The sequence below is a fragment of the Pavona decussata genome, unplaced genomic scaffold (assembly GCF_977016875.1).
Source record: "Pavona decussata unplaced genomic scaffold, jaPavDecu1.1 SCAFFOLD_396, whole genome shotgun sequence".
NCBI lineage: Eukaryota > Metazoa > Cnidaria > Anthozoa > Scleractinia > Agariciidae > Pavona > Pavona decussata.
The window spans coordinates 17,935-40,976 of record NW_028145767.1 but is presented as its reverse complement, the minus strand read 5'-3'; the positions used below and the strand labels follow the sequence as shown (position 1 = coordinate 40,976).

At 40.9% G+C, this 23,042-nt stretch overlaps 2 protein-coding genes and 1 pseudogene across 3 annotated transcripts in view; 2 read left to right on the top strand and 1 right to left on the bottom strand.

The window, feature by feature from the left end:
• Positions 1–23,042, top strand: part of LOC146451108 (uncharacterized) — an 86,951-nt gene that overhangs the window by 47,406 nt on the left and 16,503 nt on the right. The window lies entirely within an intron of this gene.
• Positions 2,346–23,042, top strand: part of LOC146451109 (uncharacterized) — a 30,189-nt gene continuing 9,492 nt past the window's right edge. Inside the window, exons 1-4 of one of the 2 annotated variants that reach the window (XM_085099544.1) lie at positions 2,346–3,900; positions 4,720–4,790; positions 19,111–20,569; positions 21,343–21,552. In XM_085099544.1, the coding sequence (XP_084955670.1) occupies positions 2,403–3,900; positions 4,720–4,790; positions 19,111–20,569; positions 21,343–21,552 (3,238 nt within the window). In that variant the 5' untranslated portion in view covers positions 2,346–2,402. Of the gene's footprint in view, positions 3,901–4,707; positions 4,791–19,110; positions 20,570–21,342; positions 21,553–23,042 lie in introns of both variants that reach the window. The other variant, XM_085099543.1, reaches the window with a different exon arrangement.
• Positions 5,962–13,682, bottom strand: LOC146451111 (uncharacterized protein KIAA1958-like; annotated as a pseudogene).

Genomic DNA, 23,042 nt, shown 5'->3' with positions numbered 1-23,042 from the left:
GAGATCACGAATAAATCAAAAACCAATTTTTACCGAAATTACTTAACATCGGAATATCCCTGTTTTGTCGAGGAATGCAAACTGTGTACGATTACGGCATTCGCGGCACGTATGTTTGCATGTTTGTCCTACTTTCGAAATGGTCATCTGCCGAGAAACCTATCAATAGGGAAAAAAATGAGCATAAAATATAGTAATATCGTTCTCATTTCGTTTGCCACCGTCGAGGGTCCCCAATAGGGTTCTTCAATTCCGCCATCCCGAGCAAAATTTTCCCTCAATCCCGTAATCTCGACCGCTGTTTTAGCCCAATCTCGATCCCGGCCTGGTCAGATCATAATTTTTTTCAAGCCTCTTACCTCGACAAAAACAGGCATGTTCAGTTGGATGTAAATTCCCACTGCAAATCTGAGCAACTGATCTTTGCACTGGTCTTTGGTCATCGAGAAATTAGCTCAGTGTAAGATTATTTCTTCTATTTCTTTCCACCGTAACGACGACATCGCTCATTTAAGGACCGGGTGCCTACTAAAACCAAATTATTTTTGCGCGGTAGATGAAGTCCTATGCGGTGAAAACAGATCTTAGCAGGGGCTATGGGAATCCAAAACGAAAATTGGGGGTAACCACGGATTTTTTAGAGATAATTAAGCAACAATAATAATAAAAAAGCAGTTAAATACATAGCAAAGTATGGCGATTTTTCCATATTGAAGCTTTATTATCTCTGAAAAATCTGAAAAACGCATGGTTACCCCAATTTTCTTTTTGGATACCAAAAGCACTTGCTAAGTTCTGTTTTCTCCGCATAGTTTTAAACCGCGCAAAAATATCCCTGTATTAGTAAGCACTACCCATAGGAAACCCGAGTATCTCGAGATGCGCAGTAACAAAAGTAGGCACCGTTCTTGAGACTTCTTCAAAGTTTCCCGCCAATCACGTCAATCAATAAGTCAGTTAATTTATTTTTAGAGCTTGTGTTTTTTTCCTTTTTTTGTTTTTTTCTCTAAATTGAATGGTGAGGGCTGCCTTTCTTATCACGTTGATCCTTGCAAAACTTTTCAGTCAGGGATAATGGCCATCAAAGTCTGTAGAGCATTGCTACTCACCTACCACAATGTGGCACTGCAACAGATCTTTGAAAAGGTGACAGGCCAAACACGACTCACACTGGTTGCTTAATGTACCTTAGACTTCTGGATAAGTGCTTTCCTGAGTACGTTTCTGAGAGATTTCCCTTTTCGATCAGAATGTGGTGAGGTCTCTCTATTGACCTTTTGATTTTGATCACAAAGGAAACTACTCAAATTTCCTGAATGAAGGTTTTCTTACCATTCGGAGCCGTTTGAATTAGTGCCGTGGTGCACGCTAGCTCTGCGGCATTTGTTTGGGCTTATCGGCTCAAGTTAACTGCAAGGTCTCAGGAAGCACTGAAGAAATTTTATCTGTAACGACATAGGACCTGTAAATTTGTTTTCTCGTCCAGGACGGTAACAACTAGATTTTCATTCGGTACGTTTTTGACACCGGACTTCCCGGATCTCGATTGTTTAGAGTAACATTTCCCGCTTCCCGCTTCCCGCTTCGTAAAATTGTCAAATCCCACGTCCCGTCCCTAATTCTAATCCCGAATATCGTCGCTCATTTCCTCTGAAATCCCGGATTCCGAAAAACCTATAGGGGACCCTTACCGTCGTGTTCAGGTGGGCTGAGATCGCGTTAGATATCATTTGATGGCTCATGTTAAACCTTGAAATTCTTTTAGATGTTGTATCGGACCTCCTTATCGCCCTTGCGAGCGGCGTACTATGCATAATAATATTAGATAGGTGATAACTTGCTCATCTAAAGTACATCTGACTGGAGTTTTAATAAAGAACGTACTTAAGAAAAATTGGGCACAGTTTAGAGGAAAAAAGAAACTAGAAAAAGCCGCCATGTTATAGAGCAGCCAAGGCTTCTGTAGGTATCCAGTTAAATATAAATACCGTAAAACCTCTATTAAGACCCCCCCCCCCTCCCCTCTCTCTTTCTCTTTTATTTATCGTCCCCTGCCTCCCCTTCCCCTTCTCCTTCTCCTTCACAAGCAAACCAATGAACTACATGGTATTATTTTACGATGATTTATTTTTAGTAATGTTATTAATTTAGGTAAACACACGGGTCGTTTAAAAAGCATTGTATCATTTGAACTGGTACCGTTCATAAATAAAGTTCACCTACCTATCAATCATTTCGAGATGAAAATGGACTTTAACCTGACTGTCTCGTTCCCAGATCTTGTATTGAGCACTGGGAACGAAGGGACTAAGGCTACTCCTTTAAACTTCCGTTGATTCCGCGAAACATCGCTCATGGTTTTTTAATTCGTTCAGAAAAATTCTTGTCCCTTGTTGGCAATTATGACTCAAGCTGAAAGGTTTTTCGACGATGTTAAGAGGCAACTGGAATGTTCTGTATGCCAGGAGCAGTTCAGTGAAATTAATGAACCGAAGATACTAAAATGCCTTCACACCTTCTGTAAGACTTGTTTGGAAGCTTGGTTACGAAAGCAGAGTGAAGGAGAGTTGAGTTGCCCGACCTGCCGTCATATCACCGAATGTCCTCAAAACGACATAAACAGTCTACCATCACACTTGTTTTGCAAGCAGTTGGTTGAAATTGTGAAGGCTTACAGCGGAAAGGGGCAAGAAGATTCACCGCGTTGTGGAGGCTGTGGCGAAAATAAATTATTGAGGATTTATTGTTCTGATTGCAATTTCTTCCTGTGTGAAGAGTGCGTTGAGTCTCATAGAAAATGGAAAAACTTTAGTGGGCATCACATTAAAGAAATTGGAAACTTTGAGTCAAGCGATGTGCAGGATTACGCTCGGAGGGGAAACTATTGCAAGAAACACAAAGATGAAGTGCGGTTTTTTTGCATAAAGTGCCAAAGTTGCATTTGCCGTGACTGCGCCATATTGGAACATCAAGATCACAACAAAATCTCGCTTGAGCAAGGTCTTGAGAAAAACAAGAGGGAAATTGAGGCCAAAATGCGCAAAGTTGAGGCAAACGGCTCTTGTTTGAAGATCATGAAACAATTTTTGGAGAAACGAAGGTTTGAAGTAAACAACAGCATCGAAGAGGCGACGAGCGAAGTCAAGCGAATCGCTCAACAACGCATTTCATTGATCCAGGAACACGAAGCAAGCGTGACTGAACAGCTACTCGAAAAGAAAGCATCCTTGAAGGATGCAGTTTTAGCTCAGATGGCTACTTTGGATGACAAAGAGATGGAAATATACAACACTATGACATTTTGCGAGGACGTTCTTCTTCGTAATAATTTACCAGAAATTTTAAATGTCAAAGCGATGGTCGAACAAAGACTTCAGGAGCTGGCCGTACCGAATGTTTTCCCATTTCTGCCGGAGGTGGAATATCGTGAGATCAAATACGTTCCAAATGATGATTCCTTTCTAAGAGGCGCTCAGGGAAAACTACTTACAACCAACACCGAGCCCTCGTTGTCAGTGGTAGAAGGCGGAAATCTAACTGAGAGCCTTCTGGGAGACGATTGCACTTTTACAGTGACTACAAAGGATTCAATGGGCCAGACGACTCACAGTGAGATGGATGAAATCGAGGTTAACATCACGTCACTTTCAAAACAAACGGACATAAAGACCGTGATAACCAGCTTGAAGGATGGACGTTATTTGATTTCTTACAGACCAGAAACTCTTGGAGAATTTAAGGTGTCCATCACAGTCGGAGGGACCTCGATCATGGGGAGTCCATTTGAACTAAAAGTCGTTACGAGAGAAAGCAAATCCAAATCCGGTGACGGTAAGCCAGCAGGGTCAAATCTCTCAGGAGGCAATAGGGATAACAACAGAGGCCAACCATTGAACAAAGGTAACTGAAATAACATTTCCTCAAGTTTCTGATCTTTGAAAAGTTATCTCAGGGCAATTGATTGATCTGCCTTTAGTATGATGATCATTTGCACAAACGTGTCTATAGTAATTTGTGTCTGCTGTAGCCAAAATTAGTCAAACGAATACGGTGCAGCCACTTTCCCTATTTTAAAATAGTTTTTTGGGTTGTAGTTCCATAAGCACCTAATAACTATGCAACAATGTCTTCACTTAAAGATGAACTAGCAGTTCCGACGGCGTTCAATGTTTATAGCCATAATTGATTTATTGACAGAGTTGCCTTGAGGGATCTGAATAGAAACAATATTTTGAAATTTGAGGGTTGTTTTTAGGATTTATAGACATTTTGTAAAACCACCGACAATGTAAGATCACCTCAGCGGAACATTATGGTAAGAGCCGTAACCAACTATCCTTAACTTAATAAAAAAAAAATAAAATAAAAATAACTCTTCACTTCAGACAGACCTAAGGACAGTTTGAAAATCCAAGTTCTCAAACAAAAAAAATAGCATTGAAGTCAATGACATTTGCTCTAAGAAAAGATAGGTCATCATAAAAAGGAGACCAATATAATTCTGTGATATGTTTGCCGAGTTGTCTCGACCATGTTATACCAGTCGGACTGTTCAAAACGTAACATAAACCTTTTGCGCACTGAGCTGAAGGGGCAAAATTGCAAGTCAGCTTGCACGCAGATTAATGTGTGTAGTACGAGTAATAAACTTTCTGAATAGCGTTAAAGTGAAACAGACTGTGATTATTTTTTTGTGTCTTCTTCTAGTCGCTACATCAGTTTTAAGTGGAGAGATTTTAACTAAGGAACCATATTCAGACACCGTGCTCAAGAGTGATCCACACCATGAGGTACCTATATTTTCTAATTATAGTAAAAGGCTCTCTCAAAGCGGGCAACTATCCGATACTGTCAAGGTGGAGGATTTCGACAGAGTTGCATTTGTCTGTCTGTGATTAAACTCATTTTAAGGCCAACAACTCTTATTTATGCCGACTGATAGCCCTGGCCCCTAACTAGGATGTCCACCTCCAAAAGAGTTGCTTGAGAGTTGAGAGTACGTACGTGCAAAATGTTGTTTGGTTTTCAGCAAAGAGACTCCGTACACAACTTTCTAGTTTTCAGTACATTAAAAGAAGAAGCGGTAAGGAATACTCATTCACTTTTTCGATAGTGGCAGCTATAGGCTCCTATATAAGCTGACGTGCTGTCCTATTTCCCAGAAATAATATAAAACGGACACGTCTGTTGCCCTTTCGTCCAAGATACGATCATCAAACTTGACGGCTTAAACGGTGGAATTCAGAGAGTTTAAAGCGAAGAAATCATTGTTCAAGAACAAATCGCTGTTTTGTCAAAGGCGACCGAACGAAAAATGTTTTCATGAAAAAATGTCACTCAAGCTGCAGCCTTTCTCGTAGCCTGTTCTTGGTGGTAAGAAGCAAAAACCGGCGCGTCAACGAAAGTATTACGAGCGGGAAAAACTGCTGTCCCCAGTCCCTTTGCTTTATCGTTTGCTTCCATCGCAATTTTCTTTGCTCCTCTCCACATTATCTGAACGCCTATAACAGGCTAACTTTCTTGGAAATGTTCGATCAATTCTGCGAGTTTTTAGTTTCTGTGAAATAGTTTTAGTTGACTGATTCTTTGTATCATCCGTAACCAATTTCGAGTTCGAAGAAAGCGGCAGTTCGGCTCAACAAATGACTTTCCAAATGAATCGAACAGATAGCGAAATGACTTGCGCGTAGCTTTCCTTCAAACGGAAATTAGACATTATCAAGGGTTTATTTCGCTGAATAAATATGCCTTACAACTCTCCCTTTTGCAGTCTTCTGTAAAGAGAGACTACAGTTCTGTACTTCTCACATATTTTTTTTTGTTGCCTCTAAACCCTGTGCATACTGTTAAATAGAGATTACTTCATGGTTGGTGAGTGCGTTCGATTTCTGTTCACGAGTTGTGAAGAATCACAAACGAACGAGTTAGCGCAGCGAACGAGTTGAGTTTGTGATTCTTCGGTCACGAGTCTTGGACTGCCAACTTCGGGGATTGATTAAGACTGTTAATAGAAATGCTGAATTGACCTCCATGAATAACAACGATCGCGAAAAGCGACACCGCTTGTTGGTGATGTTCTGCCGCCGAGCTAGCTGAAGGAATTTTAGTGGAGCATTCTGCAACTTGATATGGATTCGTTTTCTCCAAGCTTTGCACATGCATTCCTGGACATCAGTTCACTCAAAGTACGAGACATTTTTACTTGCTGTTTTTCAGATACTACAGAATAATTTGTCTCACTTTGAAGATGTTTATGTCCCGACAGTTGAATAATATCGGTCGCTGGAAGGTCGTTGTTTGTTAAAGTTTGGATTATTGTTTTGCGAACGCTATGGTTCTTTACATTGGGCCCCAGCCCGGCTTTTTCTGCCAATTTTTAATGAATGAATTTAGCTTGTTCACGCCAACAGCTGACTTTTTGAACCATGGTTTAGAAGGATCTTGTTTTTTACAGTTATTTACTGCTCGATAAAATGGCGCGTTGTTGTCGTTCATTTTCGACGGCCTTCTCTCCGCGTATAATTTGTAAATGTTAGTTTGATTCCTTGGTACACAAACGAAAACAGACATAAATTCGCCTGCTCAACTCTGTAACTTTATTTTTCTGTTCACCTCGTGGTCCGTGACGCATCATGTGACTTGACATAAAAAAAAACTTCTTGGGAGGGGGGGGGGGGGGTGGGCTCAGTCCCTAGTCGCTGTACACTCCCTTTCTAAAAGAAACGTCCTCCTGAACATTACAACGATGGCCTACTTGTACAATTAAAATCTCAAACATGCAAAGAGAAAAACAAACTGTTCTTGCAGGGTGATTAGGCCTACAAAGTCCAGTCTATCTCCTAATCCAACGATTGAACAATGGTCAACTGCAGTGCACCGAATCAGTGCCTCAAAATGTCTTGCATTTTCATTGAACAAGGCTGTTTTTTTTTTTAACAAAGAAACAAACAAGACAGTAACTGTGAAGTATGGCATTGTCTTTTCCAAGTGTCTCTTAGTTGTCTAAAAGACCACTGGAGGAACTGACTGGTACACATTCGCTGGGGGAGGGGGTACTGTGAACAGACTGGACACACTGGTAGAGAAGGAGGTGGATAATATAACACCGGAATCCCCCAGGGACAATACGATTGGTGATACATCCGTTGATCAGTGATGGTATTCATAAGTGGAACCTAAATGCTTGATACATTTAAAGGGTGGTAGCTTTGATTTCCTGGCTGATCATAACATAGTACTTGGGGCGCAAGGCGATTACGAACAAGTCGAGACCCATAGTCAGGTTTCTGATGTGTCAACAGGTCCTGTTCTGGCTAATTGTCGTGTGAAGGATTGTTATCTTCTTTCGTCCGTTCTGCGTTGAAGGGTACCTCCGGCTTTTCCTGAACAATAGACACGCCTTTAAGATAATCTGGCTGCACTCTATCAGTGGGCTGCTCTGGTGTGGTTGTTTGCAACTGTAACCACTCTAAGTCAGAAGGTGACATACCAGGGAATTCCTTCTCATTATTGCTCTCACTAAAACTGTAGTTGTGACTTCCCTTCCTCTCTTGAATTGTCTCTCCTGACTCAGAGGGTAGGAAGTCAAAAGGCAGCAGACGATTCCTGTGTAACACTCTTGATTTACCTGCTTGTCCCTCAGGTCTCACTTTATACACTGGTAAATCCCCATTCTGTTTCAATGTTTATCTGCTCCTCCCAAAAAGACCGAAGCTTCATTGGCCCACCACGCTGTGACAAGTTTCGCATCAATAACCTGTCCCCAGGCTTCAAAATTGAGAATCGCACCTTGTGGTCATACTGCCTTTTGTCATCAGTGGCTGAATTTGCACTGTTCTTCATAGCCAACGCATAAGCCTCCCTAATGGCTAGTTCCCACTTCTTTACGTAATCGGTATGGGTCAGGTTTGAGTCATCACGCCCAAGTCCAAACATCAGATCGACTGGGAGACGTGGCGAACAACCAAATAACAGGTAAAAAGGAGAGAAATCAGTTGCATCATTTCTGGTACAATTCTAGGCGTGTACAATTTTGTTCAGTGAATCCTTCCACTTGTGCTTCTGACTTTCTGTGAGGGTTCTCAACATGGATAACAGAGTTCGGTTAAATCTTTCAGCTTTTCCCTTCCCTTGCGGATGGTACGGAGAAGTCCGAAGACGCGCGATTCCTCTAAGCTTTTGCAATCTGTGAAAGAGTTTATATTTAAACTCCCGTCCTTGATTGTGAAATATTTTTGCTGGGAAACCAAATCGAAGCACAAAGTCATTGTATAAGCCCTCAGCCGCAGTTGTGCTTGATTTATTCTTTGTTGGATAGGCTTGAGCAAATCTGGTGTAGCCTGTGGACAGGTTCCCAAGTGGGGTATAGGGCGAAGACAAAAATCGAGCTCGGAGAGGAGGGGGAGAAAGAAAGGGAGGGAGCCTGTGGACATTCTTTTGATGCCACCGTTTCTCCCCCTCGCAATTAACCTGTGAGTAATACGTCAACAAGGTAATTTTATGCCAATCCTTCCGCTCGAATGAGTCGGAATATCAATCCATAACATGAAATCCCAGCGAGAACGAAAGCCCATAAATTTGTAGATTCTGCGAAAAATTCTAAAAACGCAACGAAATTCTTAAACGCAAAAGAGTGCCGGTAGTTTCCATGTACAACTCTTTAAGAACAAGAAATTGGTTAAAAATATTAAGGGGTCGTAGCCAGGATGAAACATCGTTAAAATTTTAGGAAACGACCTCTGGCCCAAATGACTAAAAAACTACAAGCTTTCGACTGCCCGAACTGCAGTCTTTGACGGGTAAAAGGAATGATAAGAAAGCGATGAAAAAATTAAAAAACAAAAGCGTGAATTGTGAAGTAATAAAAATGTAAATAACTTAAAATGTTTGTTAAAAAGGGAGCAGGGATGGCGCAGTGGTGAGAGCACTCGCCTCCCACCAATGTGGCTCGGGTTCGATTACCGGTCTCGGCGTCATATGTGGGTTGAGTTTGTTGTTGGTTCTCGTCCCTGCTCCAAGGGGTTTTCTCCGGGTACTCCGGTTTTCCTCCCTCCACAAAAATCAACATTTCCAAATTCCAATTCGACCTGGAAACAGTGGAGAGAAGAGCCACTCCGTGGATTCCACTGAAATATTTATTTATTTTTTTATTTATTTATTTAAAAAGAATGTTGTATTGTCCAGGTAACGGGCAAGAATTTTTATCTGCGTTAGGTGCCACTCTGGTATGCCACGCTTCTAATGTTTTTGTGGCTCTGTAGGTGCCTTTGTCATAATTGCCGCGTTTTCAGAATCAATGACATGGTTGTTGGACCAGGCGTGATTAGCAATTCTAAAACCTTTGGCTGCAGTTTTGGTGTTTCTCAAATGTTCTTTTTTTTTTTCGAGTATTGAAAGCTCTGCCGGTTTTCCCAATATAACACCACGAACAATTTTAAAATTCTCTGTAAAAATTAAATGTGTTACTGAAAACGATGATGTCATCAATGTAAGGTATGCATATGTCATCCCTAAGACCATCAAGGCAGTGCTCCATGAAACGTTGGAATTCTCCAGCTGCATTTTCTAGGCCCATAGGTAGACGAAGCCACCCAGGGAGTGACAAATGCTGTTTTATGTCTACTCTCAGGACTGAAAAAACCTTGATGATAGGCCTTCCCTTGATTTAGTAACGAAAACCATTGCTTTCCACCAAGACTTTCTAAAGCGCCTTGCACCATAGGTAATGATGACCGTCACGAATGGTTTTCAAGTTTAATTGTCAATATAATCAACACACAGCCTCATGATCAAGGTCCCATCTTTTTTTAGAACGCACACAACAGATGAGGAATATCCAGACTTTGACTTCTGAATCCAACCTCTGCTCAACAAATCTTCCACATATTGCTTTACTTCTGCATACAATGGTCTGGGGTTGGATGTATACTTTTTCTAGCTGGAATTGAATCAGTCAGGTTGATCTCTATCTGAAACTACTCCGCGGCCCCAACATCATCGTCCGTTATGGAGAACGACTCTGATTTCTCTTCAAGTATTTTCCTTACAATGGTGCACAGTTCCTCAGAGAGTCCGTCAATGTCAACATCTGGAATGTGGTTGTACGAGCTTTTGGTTGTGATGGATTTTTCCTCTCTCTTTGACCATTCCTGACGACTGTCGCATGAGACTTCACAAACACTCTGTTTCTGTATATCCGCTTCCACAAAATTCACTGTAGGTGATGAGGAGGGTTCCTTTAATTTCACTTCTAGTGGAGTGACTGATTTCACTTGTTGGAGGTAGCCTAAGACTATTAGCCCTCTCAATGTGATGTCATGCTTTGTTGGGTTTTCAACTCGGATGTTGACTCGACAAGTTGAACCTCTAGCGACCGTGTCTCTGGACTTTCAAGAACAGTGGGGAAGGATGGGTCTGCATCAAACTCACAACAACACTGGTATCTTTCCTACTGGACCTACTGTAGCTCGACATGAAACAACAACTGACATATCTTGTGGGATAACAGTGTCCTTGACTTGACCGCAGACAACGTGATTGAATTTTCCGTCTTGATGAGTTGAACAAGGGCTTCCACCTTTTCTCTCTTAAGGTCAGGTAGGCTTGAATTTAGCATATCTAGCACTGACTCTTCAGTACCACCTACAGAATTCCTTGTGATCTCCTCAATCACATTAAAGCCTACAAGGCATGTCCAAGGAATCTTTGGCAACACGAAACGGCACTATGATGTTATATTGTTCCGACGCCCCTTCAACTAAACTGAATTCCAGTTCCACCCACCCCTTGTAGGGTAGGTCAGTTCCATTAGCTGTTTTTAGATCAAGTTTAGCCATGCCTAACAATTCTGATATGTCTGGAAGATCATCAACCTGGGAGATTCTGTCTAGCCCAATTATGTGAAATAATTGACACCTGAGCTCCAGTATCCCATAAGGCCTCAGTCTCTTCCATGGGGTAAGCATTTTACTATCCTTCTACGCCCGACAAGACGAACTACTCGCGCATGCTCCTGCGTTGATAAATGACTCACAAATGTCCCTGCTTTCTCCCTGTCCTCTCGATACTTTTGCTCTGCCAAAGAAGATATGGCCTGACAAAGGATTCTATAATCCCTCCAGTGTTTCTGTTGACATTCTCTTGAACAATATCTTGCGACTTTGCAACCACTACACTGTTTAAATGGGGTAACACACTCCAAATGTCGCGTGGATGCAGCCTCCCCTTGTTTCCCGAGCCACACCTTTTGCAAAGTGATCCCTTGAGCCACATTCGAAACAGTGCTCACACCTCTCTATACCGGCTAAACAGCATGCACTACACGTAAGACGTCTAAACCGTGGCTGGTTAACCTGTCGATATCTTTCATTCACATTTCTCTCCGCTGGGGTGTGGACTTTATCAAAGGCCTGCTTTAGCGAAGCAAGGTCAAACTGTACAGCTTCAAGTGCTGTAACCAAACATTTTGGCTTAGTCTCTTTTTTCACTGATCTGACACTCTCACTCTGACATGTGACCTGACTGTCCCTGGCAGAGCTACTCGGTGCTGAGGAAGTCTCCACTTGATTGACACGTAAACCCTTCTTAGCACCTGGACTCATTTTATTGTGGCGTTCCGTTTCTGCTGAAATGATCTGATTTATTTTCTCTTGCAGGTTTTGATCACTCACCGTAGTCTTCTCAAGAAGAGGACGTAGTTTTGCTCTTACAGCTTCATTTTGTAAACCAGTCTCTAACACATAAAGGAACAATGACTGCACCAACGAGGGCTCATACTTAATAGGACTATCGCTTGCACGGGACACAAATACAATCTGTTGTTTCAAACTCATAGATCGCACGAGGAAATCTTGTGGGGTCTCACTCGCCTCTCGGTGAAGAGTAGAAAATTGCTGATATAGTTCAGTTCCCGACTTTTGCTTGAAGTGAGCTTTCATTATCAGACTCAAACAAGTTAAAGTTAAGTTCTGCATCATTTCTAAAAACGACCTCAATTGAAAACCGGGGCTCACTGCTCGAATCACAGCGTCGATAATCTCATTTTCTTTGTAGCCCGCTTTAAGACCAGCATCTATTTGTCGGGACAGACTTACGAGCGAAAGTCCATCTTTAAAATTATCTACCGCTACAACACAATGGACTTTGAAATCACGCTTAAGCGCTTTACTTACATCAGGGTTTACCTATGTCTCTGTTCCCTGAACCTTTCTTTCCTCCGCTGTCCACTTAATTCGTCTTTCACTTTCTGACTGCTTGCAGTCGTTTCTTGCTCCAGCAGTGGTGGCTTTACAGACACAAAAGCGACAAGACCCTCCAACAATAATTCTTGTCTTCCGCTTCATCTAAATCCCCTTCGATTTTCTCGCGAATTTTTTTCGAAAGCACCAGTTTCTTCAATTCTTTGTTTTCCACTCCTAAGTGCTTCACCAAACTCACCAATTCTTCGAAACTGAGAACGCAAATCTTTGATTCGAGTTGAAGATGAAGCTCGTCGATTTCGTTTTCCGCCATCGTGTCTATCACGTCGTGCACAAACAACCAACCAAACTTGACGAACGTGATCTCAAAAATCATACTCACAAGAACCAGCAAGAAACAGAGCTTTGATCCCATCCAAATGACGGCTTTTCTCCACACAGAAACATCTAGGGTATCATTTGTTGGCAACAAAGGCAATCAAGCAAATGTGTAGCATCGCATAGTTGTTGTTGCACTTCCAAGCGGTAGAATCGTTCGTACAATAACACTCCAATGAAACAATTTTTCGTCTTCTTGTCACTACATTCGGGGAAACGTCTCCCGAGCGACTAAGTCCTGGCAAGGTCGCCAAAATGCTAGCTTGGTTTCTTGGTACACAAACGAAAATAGACATAAATTTGCTTGCTCAACTCTGTAACTTTATTTTTCTGCTCGTGGTCCGTGACGCATCGTGTGACTTGACACAAGGAACTTCTTATTGGGGGTGGGGTCAGTCCCTAGTCCCCACATAAACAGCGACGGGATCCCTTTCGCTTCCCTGAACCAAAAACCTTTTCGGTTTTATTTGCATGATATCAATGGAATTTTCTCCTGTTCGAGTCGTACTTTGTTTCTCAGTATACTCTGAATATTCCTCGCCGTTTGTAGTTTGACGTAGTTGCACATCACCCCAACACATGTCTCTATGTTCCTTATAACCACGGAGACCGACATAGACTTTGTTTTTGAACCACACTGTATTCAGTAGAGCCTCAGGAGTTGGCTCTCCTAACAATCCTTTGTCATACAGCAGTTTTTTGTCGTCTTCTGTGAGGGGAAGTGAAGCGTTTGGTTTATCGCCTTTGCCTCTCTTCTTGAGATCTCTTTGTTTTCAAACTCGACGTTTCTCGTAATGCTGTAGCCGTAATTCTTCTTCTTTAAATACCGTTCAAACTGGCCATCATAGCACTTAACGAATTGGGTTCGTAATCTTCGTTGTTTTCTTTGTCTCCTACTGTTACGATAAATTCGCTGATGGATACACTCAGTTCGTTTGGGGGAACTTCTTCTACAGGCATTGTCTCATCTTTTAGCCTCAAAAATTACTTTAGAAAAGCAACATTATGTTCAGCTTTCTTCTTGGTATTTTTGTTTTCTTGTCCTTCGATAAATTCTTCTACTGAAGTTATATCTGCAAACCTCGAATAGCTCCTTGAAGTCGCCATGGTTCGCCTTTTGCCTAGGAAGCCGTCATAGAAAAGCGGGAAAACCGATACGATTTTTGTCACTAGTGAAAACTTTCATCTGCGGCTTGTGATCGCATGATACGGTATTTTTCACTATTGAGAAAAATTGTACGGCCAATCAGATTGCGTGTACTCTGCAACGGATCATTTTTATTTGACAATTCATTTTGGAGTAAATCTCAGTACATATATAATAATTTACTTTATGCAAGTAATTAAGAGCGGCTGACTGAGAATATCGAGAACTCGCGGTCAAAACTGAAATTTCGGATTTCCTCATATTTTGTCAGAAGAATCCCTTTAGAGAACTATTTACGAAAATAACAATAAAACTTTCCAAAGATTATTCGTTTTCGAGAATTCCGGCATAATGTGAAATGCCGTGATCGCGTCGCAGCCGGCGTTAAATTTTGATGAGATTTGGTGCATTTTTAAATCGCTCGGGAAGGAAGACGGCTTAGCGTATTAAAACGATCTTTTGAAGTTAAGTTAGGCATCCTTCTAAAAATACGGTCTTATGAAAATATTGCTGGAGGATTCTTATTTACATGCAGTTTTCAAAGTCCGAAGAATCCTATTTTCAGCATTTTTGTTGACACTTGAAATTGTGGAAACTTTGCGGACAAAATACCTTTCCTGGTACATAGAAATTTACAATGAAAGTTACACTAAAGAAAAGCTCTATTCTTGTGCTGCAACATATAAAAAATTCAGCTTGGGTAATTTAAAAGCCAGCCTTTGACGGAATAAAACACATAGGGAATTTTTTACATATTTTTTCAAAAAATTCCAGTGGTCACGCAAGGACAAGATGACATGTTTCAATAAATTATTGTCTGTATGTTATTTTTACCGGAGAATTATAAAATTCTTGTTCCAAAACTAAATCTAATGATCTAATAAGTTTTGTATTGTTTTATATACCTTAAAAAGTCTAACTAGGGAGTGAGATGTAACCCCAAATTTGAAAAGGTCAAATTGTCATGTCACCTTTCTGCTCGTCCAGATCTCAACCAATTTTTTTCATTGCCACATGGTGCATCTAGAACCAAGTATTTATGGTATATCTTACTAAATATGAACTTGTTTCAATAATAAAACTAATTACAGGCGTTAAAATCACTTTTGGGTTTGTGAAGCTGTGCAAAGCAGGCACGTTTTCTAGATCACAGCCTGTCAACAACATGCCGACTGTTGAACTCCCATGACATGTGAACACTTGAAAATGAGGAAATGTTTCGAGGCAAAATCTTGTCCTGGTACATGGAAACTTACAATAACAGGTATGCTTGGGGAGCGATCTGTTACTTTACTGCAACATGTAAGAAATCTAGTTTGAGTATAACGTTTATAGTCAAGTGTTAACAAAAAGTTTTTGTGTATTTTCTTCGAACTGATATCGCACTGGTCACGCAAGTACCTGTTAACACATTTGAAATACATTTAGTTTGTATAATATATTTTCCCGAGAGAATGACAAAGTTATCGATACAATACAAATTGAATACTCTAAACAGTTTTTCGTTGCTGAATATTCCTATACAAAAAATTATTCACAGTCAGAGTGAGTGATAACTAATGCCACAGCAAAATTCGTAAAGGCCGATTGCCGTGGCATGTTTTCCGATAACGCAACGTCAGAATGATCGACAAATTTCATTATTGTACTTCACGCAACTAGTACGTTTTTCACTAAACAGAAGAGTGACAATTTGCTCAGGTCTTAAATGAAGCTGTACGAAACAGCGACATTTTCTACCTCACAGTCGATAGCTAGGGTTAATGACATGTTTACGTTTTTATATCTACAGTGTAGTATCCGAGTTGTATTTACCTGCCACCGCTGATATGAGATAAAATTCCATTTTGCCGGCGCTTTGGCATATTTTCGAGTAGCAGGTTTCATGTTCACGTGGTATTGCTCACTGAAGACGAAACTTCCATCAAACAAACGTTGCGGTATTTTCATCTTTTTCGCAGGGGTTCAATACTAACCCGTGTAGCTATAGTCTGTTTGTCTGTCTGCCTGTCAATAAACGACCTTTATCTTAGCTAATTAAACAGCATTTTCTGAGTCTTTCTGAGTATTTTCTTCCATAGTAAAGAAAATAACATTGATTTAAAGCTGGTTACAACGCATTCAACTTGTTAATAGATACATAAGTTTGCTGAAAATAATCCCTAGATCCCAGGCGCTTGATTTTTCCAACCGGCCCTCAAAAAATCTTGAGTGAATATGGCATTAAAAAAAGAGAACAATGAATGTAGTTAACACGGGGAGAAGAGAAAGGGGGGGGGGGGGGGGGGGACTATTGTTTTATCTAAGAGAAGGGTACCATGTGGTATAGAGACACAATACTCTGGTCTTAGAAGGAAAGGTGACTGATAAAACTTAAACAAAAAAAGAGGAAATAATATTGAAAAACCGCAATGGTCTCAGCAATCATTCTATCGCTGTGGCTACTTTAATTTGAACGAATTTTGAATCTCCTTCAGTACACACATACCCTTGCACGTGAAATGTATTCAACAGTAATCCGAAGTATTTACGTACTACAGATGTCATTTAATAGTAACTGCAGTTTTGTCATGCTCACAGAAAAAGCAAAGCAACATGCCGTACCTCTAAGGCCTTTATTCGATTCACCATAATAATGATGATGATGATGATGATAATGGCGATGGTGTGATGATGATGATGATGATGATGATGATGATGATGATGATGATGATGATAATAATGATGATAATAATGATGATTATTTTAGGGCTTATTGAGGCATCTCTCGACCCCTTCCGACTAAACTAGACGTCTAAACTAGATATCTACGGTCTCAGTTCGTTGGCGGTAGCCTCCCACGCAGTCGTTTTGAGGGGATTCGGGGAGGAGGTAATACGAGTCCCCTAAAAACGACTGCGTGGTAGGCTACCGCCATCTCGACAGCGCGGGCAGGTGGTCAGATTGTTATTCGACTCATCCTTTCAGAATATCAAATTCCATCAATGTAAAGATGATCGTAGCTTGATCAGAAATATCAACGCTGTTTGTATTCCATCAATGTAAAGTCAGTAAACTTAAAGTCATATGTTCAATCAACAACATCAGATGATCGATAACTTTACTAACATGCGTGCGCGAGGATTAATTACATTTCACTGTCAGTTTTGTCGTCAGCAAACACCTTCCTCGCGTTGGGACCTGGATGACTGGAGATATCTTTCTGGCATTCACCCAAAGAAATGCAGGTTGCTGTAATAGTACGAACTTTGACCGCAACCGGACTCATCGTCTATCAAGGACGAAAATGGGCACTGAGCCATAAATGCAACCGAAAATATATAGATACTGCAAAATATGACATCGCGGAAGAAGAAATACAGTTTCTAATATCGAACAAACCACTCCAAACCAAGAACGCACATTGCTATTTATAACCATTTTGCGTCATTGTTTATAAATAGCAAGTTTAAAATAGCTATGTACACAGTGATGGCCATAATATGCAAACAACCTTGGTTATTTTCTGGTGCTCTTCTATCCGGATCGGACTGAGAAGGGTGGACTATTGCTTGCATTAATGGGGATGGTTCATTAAATGCCTATTTTGCAGGCATTGGAACGGTAAGTGCTCATTCAAATATATTATAGCCGTGTAGGTGTTGAAGATAAGGCCAGCCTTGCACTAAAGTGAAAGCATGATTTTCTCTACCGGCTCTGATATCTCAGTTCTGTTAATGATATATAGTCTAGGACCCGCAAATTGAAAACACAGATACCTTGTTCTTCAGCTTTTAGAATTCTCGTCTTCGCTTGTCCAGCTCAATCTAGTGCCTGTCACGACATTTTATTGACAGTGAGGATGGGATGCAACTTTGACAAACCTAGGATTTTTGAAAACTCGGACTGCAACTTTTGCGCAACTTTACTGAACCAAAGGTGTCTTTCACGCAAGTCGATTAGTAATTTAATGAGACATTATCGTCTGTTGGGGGTTTCAGATACACTTTGATATGAAATATTTACTGATTTTGTTTCGTATCCTTCGCATTGTTGACGCTGGCGTACCGAGGAAAGCGTGACATACCACCTGAACGTTTCATTTTTTCGTTTGCGATAATAGGAATGAAATTAATTTTTATACGGATAAACCCATCAACAGATGAGATTTTGTTTCCGAATAACAACTTAGTTTTATTCCACCAGATATGAAACATAAACAATAAATTCATTTTAAACTTATTAACTTGTTCTTGCGTGACCACTGCCATTTTTGAAAAAAATAATTATTAAAATTCCCTATGTGTTTACTTCCGTCAACGCTTGGATTTTAAATTACCCAAGCTGGATTTTTATATATTGTAGTACATGTATAGAGCTTTTATACAGTATAATACTTGCTACAAATTTCGATGTACCAGGACGCGATATTTGTCCGCAAAGTTTCCACATTTTCCAGTGTTAGCGAAAATACTGAAAATAGGAATCTCCGGACTTTGAAAACTGCATGTAAATAAGAATCCTCCAGCAATATTTTCATAAGACCGTATTTTTAGAAGGATGCCTAACTTAACTTCAAAAGATCGTTTTAATACGCTAAGCTGTCTTCCTTCCCGAGCGATTTAAAAATGCACCAAATCTCGCCAAAATTTAACGCCGGCTCACACAGACGTGATCACGGCATTTCACATTATGCCGGAATTCTCGAAAACGAATAATCTTTGGAAAGTTTTATTGTTATTTTCGTAAATAGTTCTCTAAAGGGATTCTTCTGACAAAATATGAGGAAATCTGAAATTTCAGTTTTTTGACCGCGAGTTCTCGATACTCTCAGGCAGCCGCTCTTAACAGCCATCTGCTTCCCTTGCTTTTTTTTCACGTGGTAAGAGTAATTGATTTCAAATGTAACTGGTAATATCCATTGGCATCTTGGAAAAAAGAGTGAGGTTTAAAGGGTTGATACGACAGTTCTCTTACATCGCCTCATTGGCCACCTGGAGTGATCTGCTTATGAAAGACCAAAGTATTTCACTTAAATGTCCCTAATTGACAGCCTGTAATGAAATTCGCTCTACCAACAACACTCTACATCATTCATAAGTCTCACTTATTACCGCACCTCAACTAGCTGTATTGTACTACTAAAATACAAATATTACACAACACTGCACAACATTACCCCCAGATTTGCGTAACCTTGAGGACGCCTGCACACGTCACCGAGTGTGGATTACGCTCCCTAGCTATGTTTCAATGGCTTATTGCGGCCTCCTATAATGTTTCCATTGTACGGCTCACTTGATGTAGAAATTAAAGAGGGAGAGACTATCGTCAGACTTTTTATTATATTTTCTACACTCGTAAACCAATGGAGTAAATCAAATGAATGCTTTAATTCCTTTATTTCAGGTATTTAAATTGGTATCAGCAGAACTTTGCTTGGAATTTGTGGAATCCATCTCACACGAACAAACCCGAAATTTATTGACGGATATCGCTGCCAAAACTGGTATCAAGTGGATTGAATCAGCCCATACATTTATCATGTCAGGAACCTTCAAACAAGTTGAGGAGTCCAGCGCCTTCTTGCAACAGGGTATACATCAATCCAGTGGCGTAGTTGTAGTCGATAAATTGAAGGGGGAAGCAATACGATCTCATCGTCGAGGAGAACGTGAATTCCGGTTCGATGATGAGGCTGAAAAGGAAGGCGAGGCTAACCCCGACAGCTCCATATTCGAAGCCGCAATGGAAGCAATTTGCCCTGAAGAAAGAACCAACGAAACACACAGCGATCACATGTCCTCTTTCTCGTCCGATTACCCTGAAATTCAGAGCTTTGAGATTGAACCCAAGATTGTGAAAGCGTTTTTCAAATCGCACAAAAACAAACTTGATGACATCGAAGCCAACTTCAAAGTAGAGATGCCTAAACAACCGGTAGGAAAAAAAGTCAGCCTGAAACCAAAGAAGGGGTGCAGTGCTGAGGAATACGACGAGGCTTGCAACCTATTTATCGAGCTGTACCAAAACATGTACCAGGTCTTAAAAATGGAGCGTTTTTCGCTTAAAAGCGGGAAGACTACCGTTCATTCTCGTGAAACAATTGCTGAGGCTGGAAAAAAATTCCCAATATCGATAGAAGTTTGTAAGGATCGAAAGCACTGGGAGATGTACGGTGAAGCAAGCCACATCGAGGAGGCCCTGAAATACCTGGAGCAGGAAGGAGTGGAAACAAAGAGGGAAACAGAAATGGCCATGGATGAGGATGGGAGGCGCAGAACAAAGCAAAATGAAGAGAGAATGCCGAAAGACGTCTGCGCTGAAATCATGTTTGACGCTCTCGAGGAGTTTGCTAGACAATGTGACCCAGCAAAGAAGACCATCACCGAGGCTAGGTTCGTCAACATAGATGAGCCCAAAGTGGTGGCTTTTGGAGAGGCGTTTATGAATAGATATGCTGAAAAGCTTGTAAGAGGAACGCCCGGAGGAGATTTAGTTAGATTTTCACCGACTGGCGCCGAAGGTGGTAGTTCTACAGCACCATCTTCAAGTTTGAATCGTGGCAGAAACAACAAAAAAAACGTGGCGAATAAAAGAGGTTCGAGTGTAAAGCCAATGGGCGGTGCAGAATGCCAAAACAAGCACAATTCGTTTGGAAGTTTAGGTGCTAATAACAGCGACCCTCTGGGTGCTTACGGTAATGCCTCACCTCCAAACGCTTTGTATAGTGGTGTAGTGAAGGGAAATGCTGTCGATAAAGGTGCACCTCCGCCGATTGTTCAACAACTTGGGCATCATGAAGGAAAAGGCGGCTTTTCTCTCCCCACTGTAGGCGATAAAGGCAAGAAAGACAAAAAGGAGGAAGGTAAATGCAATCGGCTAAAAAACTTTGAATTTTTCTTAAGTTGCGGCCCCTCATCATAACTTTATAATGTAATCAAATTGTTGTCCAATCGAAGAGCACTTAAAGTAAAAAATTCAGGGTACATGTGCAACTGAATGACAGTAAAAGTCAGTTTAAAAAAGAAATGTCGACCGTCACATGATTAAGAGAATCGCTAATAAGAAAGAACGATAGAAAATCAGCGCATGCACCGAGGTGACACTTTAGGCCCATGAGTATGTATTTCTTCAAAGAGTAGTAACGAAGTGAAGCGACGGATACGGGCAATTGGCAAATTATTCGAGGCAAGGTCTGTTTTGTGGATAGTATAGCTTCTTTTAATAAAACGGAACTCCTATCACCAGCAACATGATTCTGTCTTTCTATCTTACGCGTGAGCAAGTATCAGCCGCAACCATAAAATCCTAAATTGTGCACATGCCGGTGTGTTGTATTCTAAATTCAGAGTTTCTTCTTTGCTCTCTGTTTTTCTTTACGTGAGAAGTGGTTCTTGTTAGCAGAAATTATAGGATCAAAGCGTTTTCAAATCGCTCAAGTAAGAAGTAGTCTCCCTCGCACCCTTTCTGTGTCTCGTCACCCAACCCGCTCCTCTCTGTGGAGAGGAGCGTTGCGTGATAAGACAGAACGGCTGCGAGGGAGACTAAGTAAGAGGAAGAGGAAGGAGAAAAAGCGCAACAGGGCACACATTTCGCATTCTAAGAACATTTCTCACAACCATATTCTTTGTTCTGTAGAGTGTCCTATTTGTCTTGATACAATGAAAAATCCGCGAGCTTTGAGGTGCAAACACAAGTTCTGCTCGTATTGCCTTCAGAAAGCTTTAGATATGAGCAACAAGTGTCCAGTGTGCCAGGAGCCTCAAGGTGTTCTTCAAGCGGGGAACCAGCCCCCTGGAAGGATGACCGTTCACTACGATTCTTACACGAGAATTCCAGGTTATAGAGGTAATTTATAATTTACTGATTTCCCACTGAAACTAAACGGCGGGGAACTTGAAAGAGCGCCAGGTGTTATCGCGTCTTTCGCAAAAGCAAATACATTTACATCTAGCTCACGCATAAACGCGCACTTAAAATTTGATCTAAGATTATCTCACTCTGTTACTAAGTGTCCCTGCTGCCAGGACCAAGTAGACACTAATTAAACAATAGAGTGTTTCTATCTTGGTACTATCCGCTGATAGTTGCACTGCGCGCGGAAAATTTGATGTCCTTAAGACAGCTTCGAGGGTTTATATATGTCAGAGGTTTAAGAACATCAAATTTCTAAGGGGCAACTGTCAGTCCGATAGCGACCTCCGGATTTGATCTTCCGTTTCTCTACCCACTAAGCTGCGAGGCCAGACGGGAGCAAATCGGTAGAGCAACGGACGATCAAATCCGGAGTTAATGGTTCCTCTTTCGCCGAGGTCAAAGATTCTTTCCTTTGCCTGGCCTCGTGCGATCTCATATTTCCTTATTGGAAATAACTCTCAGAAAGATTCTCACGGATTCACTTAGCACTTTAACGTACACTTAAGAGTTAATTCCGTGGTCAACAAAGAAATCGTTCGTTTTTATTGTTCAACACCAAATTTTCTTCCGCACAAAAGTCACTTAGACCGTCATTTTGAATTTACAGCTCGTAATTTGACCTTAATGCGAAAGGCTGAAATGAATAAGTGAAATAAGCAACGTGGAGGTTTAAAAAAAAAACCCAATGAAACCAAAATGCTTGTTAATGAATTGGAAGATCGGAGGGTTTTTTCGTGGATGAGTACTAACCATCGGGGCATTTTCGTTGGATGGACCGGCTATGAGATGATAGTGTCACGTGATTAATTTAAACCAAGCAGACTGGATGAAAATTTATTGGTGAATGATAATAGGAGCCTTTGCATTTTCTTTGGATGCGCCAAAGCCAAGGAACAGTCTTTCAAAAGAACTGCATGACCTTGAAATCAAAGGTATCTGAAGACTCATTAGTAATTTGTGTTTTTGTATTATAGCTTGTGTTCATTATTTTTAAAGTAAATTTGGTTTATAGATGTGCTTGATTCAGAAGTTGTTAGGAAAATGATACTGTAAGTGTTTTTAGTTGAATCTGTTGGATTGTTCTTCAACAATTATTCGCCCAAGGCGACGTAAATATTCACCAATACTTACCGAACCTGCTAAAGTGAATAGTTGTTTTAGTATAATTTTTGGAATTCCAAAAAACAAGACAAAACAAAAAAAAAAACACAAATACTCACTACAGAGAAGCTCAATATACAAGGACTTTCAACGCACAATGTTGTATAAGGAGCTCAGGAAAGAAAATATGGACCTCAGCTTTTGCCTCACAACCCAGTCACTCCTGCCACCCGCAAGGACTTCTACAGACCATGTAACCCCACTAGAGTAACCCCTAAGGACGAGAATGATGATGTACTGCGTCATTTAGTGTCCTGGAT